Raw genomic sequence first — 12,792 nt, 5'->3', positions numbered from 1 at the left:
GCGAGAGTACAAGACATTGCGTAATAGACGTCATGTAGCCTGGCACTTTGCGCTTCTCAGCGCGCACGTATGGCATCTTTTTCGCCCAATTGAGTCGGAGCTACTCACATCCGCTCGAAAGAAAGGTGCGGCACATTAGCAGAAAAGCTAAGATCTACAGTACCGGCCGAGACTTGCGCAGAGATGTTTGTCGGAGCTGGACGGATTGGCGCGTTTGGTGGTCGGAATTAGAGCAACAGAGTTACGCCTCATCCGGGTTTGAGCAGCCCAAGACGCACTCGGCGACGCAGATCTGCACGCCACCACTGCCAAGATAGCTCCTGTTGGCTGGGGATGAATCACCCACAGTTCCATCGCCCTTCACCATGCCCAAAACACACACAAAATGGCTCCGTGGCTGTTGTGGCGGCTAGAGATACCAGCAGTACCAGAGTTTCGGTGGTAACGGGGCCGAGGTCGATCTCCGTATTCGATCTCCCTATGTGTACATTGCGTCAAGTCCGTGCTGCATTACGCTCGAAAGGTGTATCATTGCGGGCTATGTCCAAACTAAATCACTTTTACTCTCCCTTCACAACGCGGGATGGCACGGCCTCTCACAACTTTGAGAACACCGTCGCCACACTGCCACTCATCTCAATGAGGGTGCTCTTGTTGCGCAGCCAGGCCTCCAGGCCGCGGCGGCCGTTCTCGACACCCAGGCCGCTCTGCTTCCAGCCACCCACGGCCATCTCGGCCGGCGACTCGCCCCACGTGTTGACCCAGGTGATGCCGGCTTGCAGGGCGCCGACGACCTGCTGGCACTGGTTGAGGTCGCGGCCAAAGACGCCGGCGGCCAGGCCCAGCTCGGTGGCGTTGGCCCGCTGCACGGCCTCGTCGACGGTGTCGTAGGGCAGGATGCACAGCACGGGGCCAAAAATCTCCTCCCGCACAATCTTCATGTCGTCGGTGCAGTCGGTGAACACGGTCGGCTGCACCCAGAACCCGTCCTGCAGGTCGCGGGGGACCCGGGGGATCGTGTCCGGGCGGCCCAGGCCGCCGTGCAGCAGCGTGGCCTTGTCCGTCTCGATGCCGTGGCGGATGTACGCCAGGACCTTGTCGCGGTGCGTCTGGCTGCTGAGCGGGCCAAAGTTGGTGGCCGGGTCGAACGGGTCGCCCGCGCGCACGTGCTGCATCCGCTGCAGCAGGGCCGTCTCGAATTCGGCCTTGCGCGCCGCCGGCACGAACACGCGCGTGCCGTTGGTGCACACCTGGCCCGAGCTGTAAAAGTTGGCCATCATGGCGCCGTCGGCGGCCTGGCCCATGTCGGCGTCCGGCAGCACGACCAGCGGGCTCTTGCCGCCCAGCTCCATCGTGACGTACTTGAGGTGGCCGGCCGCCGCGCCCGCAACCCGCCGGCCGGTGCTCACCTGCCCCGTGAAGCTGACCTTGGCAATGGCCGGGTGGGCGGCCAGGGCCGCGCCCACCTCGCCGGCGCCGTAGACGACGTTGAACACGCCGTCCGGCACGCCGGCCTCCTTGTAGATGCCGGCGAGCGACTGCGCGTGCAGCGGCGTGAACTCGCTCGGCTTGTAGACGAGCGTGTTGCCGGCGGCCAGGCACGGCGCCGACTTCCAGAGGGCAATCTGCAGCGGGTAGTTCCACGCGCCAATGGCCACACACACGCCCAGCGGCTCTTTGGAGGTCTGCACAACGGCACCGCCGGCCCCTGGCCGCAGCGCAAAGTGCTCGCCGTTGAGGCCGCCGGACGCAATCAGGCCCGCGTAGTACTCGAGCACATCGGCGCCCGTGACGACGTCGACCGTGGACGTCTCGCTGTAGGGCTTGCCCGAGTCCAGGGTCTCGACGCGGGCGAGGGCATCGTTGCGGCTGCGCAAAAGGGCGACGGCGCGGAGAAGGATGCGGGAGCGTTCGATCGGAGGGGTGGCTGACCAGCCCGGGAAAGCAGCCTGGGCGCTGGCGACAGCAGCGTCGATGGCAGCGGGAGACGACGTGTGGATGCGGGCGATGGGCTTGTTCGTGCCGGGGTAGATGGAGGCGAAGGAGGACGTGGACGAAGACGGCTGGGGCTTGCCGTCGTAGAAGGTGTGTCGGTCAGGTTCTTGAGGCTGGGACATTGTGAGTTTCCTGTGCGTGATGGGAGCGGTCGAGGAGACGGTCGAGACGGTCGAGACGGTCGGGGAGGCAGTCGAAGGCAGTTTCATGCGGATCGTCGACAACGTTCAAGGAAAAAAAATAAGAAAAAATAAAAATAAAAATAAAAATAAGACGGCGTTCAAGTCGAGATCAGCAAGGATACTGTCCGAAAAAGGCAATCAGAAACGATGGACAACTGCCAAAGAAAAGACAGGATCCGTATCGGAGACCGCAGATAATTTCCGTGGCGGGAAGAAAGATTGTCACCAACAGCGAGTGGCGCTTATTCCAATACGAAAATTTGGTGTCGTATCCTCCGCAGCAATTACAGGAGATACGAGGATTACACAGGCGCTTTTGCGAGGCAGAGGGGAAAGAGAGAACATCACTCTACGAATACGCAAACAGTGAGGGGCAGGCGGCCGAGAGAGCGGGCGCAGTGACGTCACAGCGCGCTAGAGAGCAAAAAAAGTCTGCAGTACGGAGTTACAGGGTGTTTCGTAGCATTGTTGTGCTGCAGAAATGGGGCTAAAACGTACGAAGTACCATGGGGCGGCGGCGGGGCCGCTATTTGGACCGAAGACCCTTTGCAAGGCTCTCCACTTACAAAGGATGGCGGCGACGCACCTGGTACAACTGCCTCGACACCCTTACAAGACACGCCGAGACGCCCAAACGGCAAACACCGTGAGACGACGGCGTGCTGGACAGAGATAAAAGATAAAAGCCGGCCTGAGATAGCTAGCATAGTCCCGTTCTGCAGCACGGTTGCAGATGCTGTCCAGTCGGCGATCAGAGGAGGTCAAGTGGTGATGCCAGAAAAGCTTGAACGGTGAGCCAAGAAAGGACGCAAAAGAACGGGCCAAACCAAGAAACGACAAACCCACAACCCAACAACCAACCGTCTCTTCCTTGCGGGGACATCATTGCCGATACGAAGCGGAGGGAAAGGAGAGGAGACGCTGCAGGCAGGGTGGTTCGGTGTAATATTAGCGTCAATGTACCTGCTGTCACCTGTCGCGTGTCTTGGACCAATGTTGACCGAGATTTTTGAGTTCTTCATTGGGAATGTGTGTGGTTTGTGTAAGTGTTAGTGTGCGCGAGTTTGAGTTCACAGAGATCAGCGAGCAGGGGACCTTTGTACCTGTCAATTTTTTTTCTTCTTTTTTTCGTTTTTTCTTTAGTCTTTATTTTAGTCTTTGTTTTCCACTCGACTCGTACCTTTTAAAGTTCCGGGTTTTGCTGTCATTTCACAGCGTTTGCTTCGCTTTCTTGTTCTTCTTTTCTTTTGTCCTGCCATTCTTTTTCTGTCTGTTCTTCGTTTGACCGGTTTGTCTGTCGTAGACAAGCTTCACATTGCGTTCCTTCACATCTTCTTCCCGTGCCGCTTCCCGTGCCGCCTGGACCCTGAACTGACGTGATCGGACCCCTCCTCGGCGTCCTCGACTCGTCCGTCTACCTGCTCTGCCCGCCTTCCTTTCGATAGCACGACAGCCAAGAGCGTCTGCCTCCCTCACCCACCCATCACCCATCATGACGACCACCTACGTTGCCCCGTCGCAGGTCGACGACTTTGACTATGTCCTCGTCGGTGGCGGCACTGCGGGCTGCGTCATTGCCTCGCGCCTCGCCGCTGCCCTGCCCCAGAAGAAGATCCTGCTCATCGAGGCCGGCCCCAGCGACTTCATGGACAACCGCGTCCTCGACCTGCGCCAGTGGCTGGCCCTGCTCGGCGGCGAGCTCGACTACGACTACGGCACCACGGAGCAGCCCATGGGCAACTCGCACATCCGCCACTCGCGCGCCAAGGTCCTCGGCGGCTGCTCCTCGCACAACACCCTCATCTCCTTCCGCCCCTTTGCCTTCGATCTCCAGATCTGGCAGTCCATGGGCGCCAAGGGCTGGACCTTCCCCGTCTTCATGCGCGCCCTCGACAAGCTGCGCAACACCGTCCAGGTCGTCCACGCCAACCACCAGAACCAGCTGTGCAAGGACTGGGTCGCCTCCTGCAGCGCCGCCCTCGACATCCCCGTCATCCACGACTTCAACCGCGAGATCAAGAGCAGCGGTGCCCTGCGCCAGGGCGTGGGCTTCTTCTCCGTCAGCTACAACCCCGACACCGGCCACCGCTCGAGCGCCTCCGTCGCCTACATCCACCCCATCCTGCGCGGCGAGGAGCCGCGGCCCAACCTGACCATCCTGACCGAGGCCTGGGTCTCCAAGATCAACGTCGCGGGCGGCGACGAGGTGCTCGGCGTGGACGTCCGGCTCAAGGACGGCTCTCTGCGGACGCTGCGCGCGCGGGTCGAGACCGTCTTGTGCGCCGGCGCTGTCGACACGCCGCGGCTGATGCTCCTGTCCGGCCTCGGCCCGCGCGAGCAGCTCGCGCCCCTCGGCATCCCGGTCGTCCGCGACATCCAGGGCGTCGGCAAGAACCTCGGCGACCACCCCGAGACCATCATCATCTTTGAGCTCAACAAGCCCGTCCCCGCAAACCAGACCACCATGGACTCGGACGCCGGCATCTTCTTGCGCCGCGAGCCGCCCAACGCCGACCAGGGCCGCGCGAGCGCGGCCAACCCGGCCGGCCTGCCCGACGGCGACATCGCCGACGTCATGATGCACTGCTACCAGATCCCCTTTACGCTCAACACCGAGCGCCTGGGCTACGACGTGCCCAAGGACGGCTACGCCTTCTGCATGACGCCCAACATCCCGCGGCCCCGCTCGCGCGGCACCCTCTACCTCACGAGCGCCGACCCCAGCGTCAAGCCCGCGCTCGACTTTGGCTACTTCACCGACCCGGAGGGCTACGATGCCGCCACGTTCGTGCACGGCATCCGCGCCGCGCGCAAGATTGCCGAGCAGGCGCCCTTCAAGGACTGGATCCTGCGCGAGGTCGCGCCCGGCCCCCAGGTCCAGACCGACGAGGACATTAGCGAGTACGCCCGCCGCGCCGCCCACACCGTCTACCACCCCGTGGGCACCACCCGCATGGGCGACGACGCGCTGGCCGTGGTCGACGAGCGCCTGCGCGTGCGGGGCATGCGGCGCGTGCGCATTGCCGACGCCGGCGTCTTCCCGACGATCCCCTCCATCAACCCGATGCTGACGGTGCTCGGCGTGGCGGAGCGGTGCGCGGAGATGATGATCGAGGAGGCCAACGGCCGCGCCGATGCGCGGCTGTAGATGTGTTGCGGCGTCGAGGCGCGGCATCGGATGCAAAAGAAAATGTCCGGATGCGTTTTGTATATATACCCTGTTGGAAGGGCGTCCCGCGGACGCGCAAGCAAGGAACCGCTCTTGAAAGCTTGCAAGTGAACATATGTTATGATAGCCATTCAAAAGCAATACATAGATTGTGACATATTGCCATAAATAGGGAGCGATGGAAAGTGTATGTAAAATTTGGTCATCACGTTGTTGAACCCCCACGTGATGATATGGATCGCGACTTCCATTTTTGGGGAGCTCAACGCTACTGCCCCAGCCCACTAAACCCGTAAACGGTAATTTTCACGTCAACTCTCGACATCACCAAAACACATTCCTATAGCCATGACTACATGAACAATGGCACCCGAATTTGAAGACCTGACGAGCACCTTTGTCTTTGCGGCCGGTCCGCGCAATGCCACGGCTGTTCTGGCGGAGCTGCCCAAGGGCCTGCCGATGGACCCCGCCCGCCAACGACAGGGCCACCGCAAGTCGACGTTGGGCTGCGACAATTGCAAACGGCGACGAGTGAAGGCGAGCCACTCCCCCCAATCATGAACCCCCCCATGCTGGCAAACCGTCAAAGGGCGGTGGCTAACGAGACCTTCCAGTGCAACGAGGAGGTGCCGTGTGCGAGCTGCCGGCGCCGTGGCGAACGGTGCGAGCGGCCGGAGAAGGCGAAGCCGGTGCTCGAAAAGAGACGGCAGCAAACCGTCCCCAAAAGCATGGCGGCCATGGCGCCGTCCACTGCGTCGGCACGGGCATCGGACGCGGTCGTCAATCTGCTGCATCTCAAGCTGTTCCACCACTTCCAGGCACACACGGCCGCGACACTTGTCTTTGACGCATCTGCCTGGACCGCCGCCCTGCAGCTCAGCGTTCGCTTCGAGTTTCTCGCAAACGCCGTTCTCTGTGTGTCGGCGCGGCATCTGGCGTCGCTCTCCGGTCCAACTGCTGCCCCCGATGCGGCCGCCTACGCCGCAGCCGCTGCCAGCCACCTCTGCCGCGCCCTTGCCGGGCTTCGCCAGGAGCTGCAGACAAAGGACTTTTTCACCGCAACCCATCTCGACGCCTTCATTGCGACGTCGACCTTGCTCCAGTTCGAACTGTGGTCGAGCACGGACGTCGCGCCGTCGAACCACGGCCGCCGAGCGGGTTTGGACATGGAACGGGACCGGCTGTTCGCCTTCAGCGCCAGCCTCAAGCAAGTCTTTCTGCAGAACGTGCCCGAAGCGCTGCGTCACCAGCCCGACTCTGTGTTCATGCCGTACATCCAGCGCAATCCGGCTACGGCCTTGAACGAGCATACCCGTATCAGTGACGACACGGCAGACGCGTACCGTGCCTTCTTCGCGCGGCGTTTGCCAGAAAAGCGCCTTGGATCGATGAAGGAGCGCCTCGAGGAGACACTGCCTCGGCTCGTGCGACGGAAAAACGCATCTGCGGCGTCCCCATGGACACCAAGAAACGACCCCGGCACCACCAACACCGCAGTCTCGGCCGATGACGGTGGCTACGCACACGTGCTTGACGGTCTGTGTCTTCTTATGTCGTTTCTTCCAGAGAACCCGTCCTGCCAACCAGATGCTACAACCCCTGAACCACCATCTGCCCCTCTACAGGCCGACCTTGCACGATGTGTCTTCTCCTTCCCCATCCTGTGCCGCGGCACATTCGTGTCTCTGCTGCGCAAGAACGATGCGGATGCGCTCTTTGTGCTCTACCATTTCTACCGCACCGCGCGCCTGATCCTCCCAGAGCCAACATGCTGGTGGGCCCACGGACGTGCTGTCATTATGGAACAGGCGCTGCACGACTGGTTGGAGGCCACGTGAGTGTGTGTGTGCATAGCGTTGAGGAGTTTACTTTTTTCTCCGCCGACACAAACACAATGTCTCCCTGGAGCTGGTGCAATCAGGAGTCCTTTTAGCGGCATCGCATCGTTGAAAGAAGCTCGTATCGCTATTTTCGGACTAGCGTCTTTTCATCTGACACGGAAAAGAGCAACGAGCGACAACAAGCGACAACAAGACGGAGCATACCGAAGAACGGAGGACTGTCCTTTGGCACGTCGCCCCGATGCTTGTATATAAAGCTGTCGTTCGTTCCAAAATTCGACTCTGCATGACACTGTGAATGACACAAGTCAAGTCTCAATACGGATATACAGCCAACACCACCTCACCGGACTGACTTGGCGACCTCGACACAATGGTTGCCCTTCGTGAGGCTGTTGCCTCCAACCAGCGCATTGCTGCGACGTTTCCCAAGGGGCTGGTGGCTGTGTTTGTCGGAGGCACAAGTGGTGTTGGCGAGTACACGGTCAAGGCGTTTGCCAAGTACACCAGCAACTCGCGGGCCTACATCATCGGCCGCTCGAAGCCCAGCGCCACACGCATCGTGGCCGAGTGCCGTGCCTTGGGGCCCAGCAACTCGTTTGAGTTCATCCAGGCCGACATCAGCCTGCTGAAGACCGTTGACGACGTTTGCAGGCAAATTCGCGCGAAAGAGACGGCGATCAACATTCTGTTCCAAACCCAGGGATCGATGGCGTTTCATGCAGGTGGGTGCCTTTCGCTTTGTATTGATTTGCCTTGCGTGGCCCCTCGGCTGCCTTCTAATATTCTGTTCTCAGTCACCCCCGAAGGTCTCTCGCTAGCCGCTGCGCTGGGCATACACTCTCGCACCCGCTTCCTTCTCAACCTGCTGCCCCTCCTCCAGCGCGCCACGGCCCTGAAGCGCGTGGTCTGCGTTATGGCGGCGACGTGCGAGGGGCCCATCGACCTCGACAACCTCGGCGGCGTCGGCTTTTCGCTGTTCCGGCGCCGCGACCAGCTTGCCGCCGTGCAGACGCTTCTGCTGGAGAAGGTCCAGGAGACGGTCGCGGGCGCAGCCCCTGTCGGGTTTGTGCATGACGTGCCGGGCGTCGTACAAAGCGGCATCACGCGCGACGCCGAGGGCGTTGGCATGAAGGTGCTCATTGGCGTGACCAGCTTGCTGGGCCCGCTGATTCGGACACCCATTGACGAGTGTGCCGAGATGCATCTCTTCTACGCGACGAGCGCGCGCTTTGCCTCGTACGCGGGTGGTGTGGCGAGCGACGGCGTCGCCCTGCAAAACGGCCTTGGCACAGCTCGGGGCAGCATCGGCAAAACGGGCAGCGGCGTGTACACGATCAACACCAAGGGGGAACCTTCGCCGCCTCGTGTGGAAGAGGTCCTGGCTGGGCACCGGAACGACGGCACGGCGACCAAGTTGTGGGACATTGTCATGGCCGAGTCCAAGAAAATCACGGGAAGCGAGTGGCTTGCGTGAGGCGAGGAGCCCATGGCTGTTTTGCCTTGGGCAAGAGAGGGATGTACCCATTGTCTTTTATTGCATTCGAGTTTGGGACTTACGTTGTCGTATTTTCATACTGTCGTATGTTCACACTTTATTTTCATATTTTCCGCTTCCTTCTTCTGTGTACAGAGACCAAGCTTTCGTGCCACGAACGTGATCTTATCCATGTTATCGCTCGGTGCCATGGCTTTGTTCTGTTGTTCTAGATTGCTGGTAGGACAATGCGACCCTTCCCAGTCTTGCATCGGCTTGCGTCTCTCAGTGAAAGCACGCTGACGTGCATCGTGACGGCTGGCCGGGCTTTTCTTTGCGTATCTGATAGAAGGCGCCAAACATCGCAAGACGCTTGTCGCCGACGCCGTACCTCGGGCGAGTCGGGATGCCGGGAACAACGTACCACAAAGAGCCCGTCCAAGGCCGGTCTACGTCTCTGCCGCAACGCAAGTTTTGGCAGGGGATTCCGCTGAATGAGCATTTGGTCGTGCAGAGTCCAATGCGGATGCGTGGTTGTCATAACCGGGTAGGCTGTACACAGGTGTCGTTCCAATTGCGCTCGTCGACCCGCTCCTGTGCTTCGTTCAGGACAGCCCCGCGGCCTCCATGGGCCAGATCATGTGTGCCATCCACTCCGCGGGCATAATGGAGCGAATGCCGCGCAGCTCGCGCGTGGCAATGGGCTCGCGGCCGTCCTCGCCGCCCAGCCACCAGACGCCGCCGGAGGCCTTGGAGAGCTTGGAGATTTTGCTGACGGCGGCAAAGAAGTGGGCCAGGACGACGAGGGCGCGCGGGCGGCGCTCGCTGACAAAGTCGACAAAGCGCGGCGGCATGACCATGGTGAAGCCCTGGACGCGGCGGCACAGGACGTAGACGGGCTCGCCGCGGCGCATGGACAGCTGCAGCGAGCCGACGTAGCTGAGCGTCTTTTCGTAGGCGTCGCGGGTGGCGGCGTCGGCCCAGTCGTCGCCGGAGGGCAGGTCCTGGGCCAGGACGGCGCGAAAGGGCGCGCGGTTGCTGGCGTCAAAGTAGGACTCGTCAAAGCCCATGCGCGGCTGGGCGTTGGCAATGGTGAGCATGACGGACTTGGACGCCTCGCCCGTCTGGAGGATGGCCTCGATGCTCGTCCAGATGACGGCGCCGGCGCCGCGGCCGAGGCGCAGCCAGTCCATGGGCGGCGCGTAGGTGTCGATGGCGCGCTCGTCGAGCATGGCAAAGGACTGGGCGAGCATGACGAGCGAGGCCAGGCAGACGGCGTCGGCGCTGTCGAGCGTCAGCGTGTCGACCATGCGGCGCTGGACGCGCATGGCGGCGACCAGGTACGCCTGGCGCGCGCGGAACAGGGTGTGGTTGCGCGGCTCGCTGCGCAGCATGTGCGTGGCCGAGAGGGACAGGATGGCGTACAGGATGTTGTCGTAGCGCAGGGCCAGCGGCGGCACGGTCTTGGTCCACAGGTCGTTCCAGTCCTGCGACGGCGAGGCGGGGGACTGCACGCCGAGGTTGTAGAGGTAGTTTTGCATGAGGCGGTGCTCGAGCAGGCGGCGGGTGCGCGACTCGGGCAGGAGGCAGTCGTTTTCGGCGTCGGTGGCCACGGCGGACGGCGCTGCCGACGACGACGAGGACAAGGACGAGGACGAGGACGAGGACGCCTCTTCGGCATTGGACCACAGCTGCAGCATGGCCGAGAAGTTGTGCGCGTCGTGCTCCTGGGGACTCTGGCCGTTGCCGGAGCTGGCGTCGCCAAAGTCGGTGCCGGCGGCGGAGGCGCCGGGCGAGTGCAAGGGATGGGACTGAGAGTGTGCGTGGGAATGCCCGTGCGGCTGTGGCTGTGGCTGTGGATGCGACTGCGGGTGAGACGTGGTCGATGCCGCCGATGCGGCCGACGTGGGTGTCAGGGAGGGCGAGATCTGGGAGACAGACATCGGGGCGGCATGCGGCCCGGGGCGGCGCGTGGCTGCCGGGGATGGGAGCTGGCCTGGCGGCGAGCAGCGGCCGGGCGCATCAGCCGTGGGCCAGGCGCAGTCGAGGCCGAGGCGGGAGCAGTTGCTGCACACCGGCCGGACCTCGTCGCACTTGACCCGCCGCGTCTTGCATTTGGTGCAGCCGTTTCGTGACTTGCGGTGGCCCACCTTGGCGGCCCGCCGTCCGGCAGGTCCGTCCATTGTCATGCGTCACGGGCGCTGTTGACGTTGGCGATCGGATGCGATGGAGGAGTGACAGTCAACGGGAGGTCTCTCCGCTCGTTTCGCACTTCTTGATAGTGTCCGCGCCCGGTCCGAGTTTGTCGCATCCGAGGTGCACAGTTTGGGCCTTCAACTCGCAGTATTTGTCGGCATTGATGGCGCCCGTGTGGTCGAAAAGTATGCGGTCGTTTCTTTCAGTAGCGGAAGACGACCGTTAGGCCATACGTCAGTTCGGTAGGCAGCTAGCATAGCATATAATAAATGTGGGGCCATGCATTGGTTATTACGTAAGCTCTCGTCGAGCGGCATCATTCAGGGTGAAGCCTTTCAACGCCAACACCTGCCAAAGCTGTTTACAGAAGTAAGAAGCATGACTGTAAAGCGCAGCTATTTATTGATAGAGTACTTATTTGTGGTACAGTCCTGTGCAACGAGCGCTTTGTGCACAGTCACTGGCAGTGCAGATAGCATGTACGGTGTATATGCTATGCAATTGGGGAGAATAGAACTAACCACACAATACGTATGGAGCCTCGGACGACATAAGGCCATGGCGGGCTTGGCGCTCTCGCATTTTTCACTTACACAAAGGCGTTGAGTCGAGAACCTGCGAACCACGTCCGTCTGAGCTCAAAACAAATCCACCTGACGAAAAGGCCCGTTTCCACGTCTCCGCTGCAACACGCAATATGGCACCACGATTGATGGACCTGCTTTTGTTCGTTTTCCTTTATTTTTGTATATATGCATATCTCGCACAAACGTTCCGCTTGGGGTCGTTTTTCTCTTTTGCCTCAAGGTGGGACCTTCGACACCCGCTCAGAGTCTCGTTGTCACGCTGTTCAGCCCTTTCCAGCTTGTCGGTGTCTGTTTTTCACAATCTGAGACGGCCTTGGCTCCGTGTTCGTCCTTCCATTGCTTCCATGCCGCACACTGCTCCGCGCTGCTGCATCTGCCCAAGGCCGACCAGCTGCCTCTTTCAGGCTGCTTCTTCAGCTGTTCTGCAGTTTGCGGGCCCACCCGCTGTACCTGGCGTTAGCGTTGTATCGGTACACGGTTCTGCGCCAAAACTGGGGCACATCGCCATAATACGCCTTGGCTCTTTTCTTCTTCCTGTGGCGTGGTGGTTCGTGCGCTGTTCGCCCTTCCTAAACAGGAAGCTCCGTACAGGTCGAGTTTTCAAACAGGCTCACAGGGTTCCTCAAAGTATCGAAAACGTTCTCAACAACTTGCAGGCCGTCAAGGCCCAGTTCGGTGACTTAAAACGGGTGGAGACCGTTGCATAGACTTCGTCTCCGTGAAAATAGGAAAATAGGGCGTAGGGCAGTTGGTGCGTCTTTGCCAATGCAAAGGGGCTTGTAGGTATAGCGAGCATGTGAAAGTCAGGCCGCGACGTACTTGAGAAGAAAAATCAATAACAAAATACAGAAATAACACACACACACAATAGAAGATACAAAACACCACAAACTACTGCACACTTGACACCTCCACCCCCTGGACCCGTAATTACATTGCCTGTGAAGATGCCTGGACGTTTCCTGCAAAAGCCTCACCGGAGTCAAGTCGAGAGGGCATGTGCCCACCACCCATCGCATTGCCTCTCATCCTCTGGAAAATGGATAACTGAGGGGTCTGTGCACGTCCGGCCGTGGACTGTATTTTATCATCGTACGAACGACTTGCTACCTGACCGCATGGTCGGCATTCAGGGGTGGCGGAAGCAGTTCATGCTCCGCGGCTGGCGTTTGTCTTTTCCCGTCTGGTCGTCGTATATAGAAGTGAGGATGCTGTCCTTCTTCGTCCTTGGCAGTCTGCTTTCTTCGGTCGTCGATGTCGCTGGCCGCACTTCGCCTACATCAGTGTGTCGCCTCCGTTCGCACATGAATCCTCTCTCTTTTGACTACACGCCCGTGTGCTA

The 12,792-nt window shown here is 60.5% G+C and overlaps 5 protein-coding genes across 5 annotated transcripts; 3 read left to right on the top strand and 2 right to left on the bottom strand.

The window, feature by feature from the left end:
- Nucleotides 1–596: 596 nt before the first annotated feature.
- On the bottom strand, nucleotides 597–2,117 carry SPBR_05887 (betaine-aldehyde dehydrogenase; the record flags this gene model as incomplete). Its single annotated transcript, XM_040764150.1, has 1 exon — nucleotides 597–2,117. The coding sequence occupies one exon, from the start codon at nucleotides 2,115–2,117 to the stop codon at nucleotides 597–599; it is 1,521 nt and encodes a 506-aa protein (XP_040622076.1).
- Nucleotides 2,118–3,669: 1,552 nt separating this feature from the next.
- SPBR_05828 (GMC oxidoreductase) lies at nucleotides 3,670–5,325 on the top strand (the record flags this gene model as incomplete). Its single annotated transcript, XM_040764091.1, has 1 exon — nucleotides 3,670–5,325. One exon carries the CDS (start codon nucleotides 3,670–3,672, stop codon nucleotides 5,323–5,325), a length of 1,656 nt encoding a protein of 551 aa, XP_040622075.1.
- Nucleotides 5,326–5,918: 593 nt separating this feature from the next.
- SPBR_05970 (uncharacterized protein) lies at nucleotides 5,919–7,187 on the top strand (the record flags this gene model as incomplete). The annotated part of the gene is made up of 1 exon (XM_040764232.1): nucleotides 5,919–7,187. One exon carries the CDS (start codon nucleotides 5,919–5,921, stop codon nucleotides 7,185–7,187), a length of 1,269 nt encoding a protein of 422 aa, XP_040622074.1.
- Nucleotides 7,188–7,563: 376 nt separating this feature from the next.
- On the top strand, nucleotides 7,564–8,667 carry SPBR_06035 (uncharacterized protein; the record flags this gene model as incomplete). Its single annotated transcript, XM_040764297.1, has 2 exons — nucleotides 7,564–7,915; nucleotides 7,988–8,667. The coding sequence occupies 2 exons, from the start codon at nucleotides 7,564–7,566 to the stop codon at nucleotides 8,665–8,667; spliced, it is 1,032 nt and encodes a 343-aa protein (XP_040622073.1).
- A 605-nt stretch (nucleotides 8,668–9,272) lies between these two features.
- SPBR_05866 (c6 zinc finger domain containing protein) lies at nucleotides 9,273–10,850 on the bottom strand (the record flags this gene model as incomplete). Its single annotated transcript, XM_040764129.1, has 1 exon — nucleotides 9,273–10,850. One exon carries the CDS (start codon nucleotides 10,848–10,850, stop codon nucleotides 9,273–9,275), a length of 1,578 nt encoding a protein of 525 aa, XP_040622072.1.
- Between the last annotated feature and the right edge of the window lie 1,942 nt (nucleotides 10,851–12,792).

This window comes from Sporothrix brasiliensis, assembly GCF_000820605.1.
Source record: "Sporothrix brasiliensis 5110 chromosome Unknown Cont15, whole genome shotgun sequence".
NCBI lineage: Eukaryota > Fungi > Ascomycota > Sordariomycetes > Ophiostomatales > Ophiostomataceae > Sporothrix > Sporothrix brasiliensis.
Note: the sequence above shows the minus strand (reverse complement) of the source record. Positions and strands in the feature narration are given on the sequence as shown.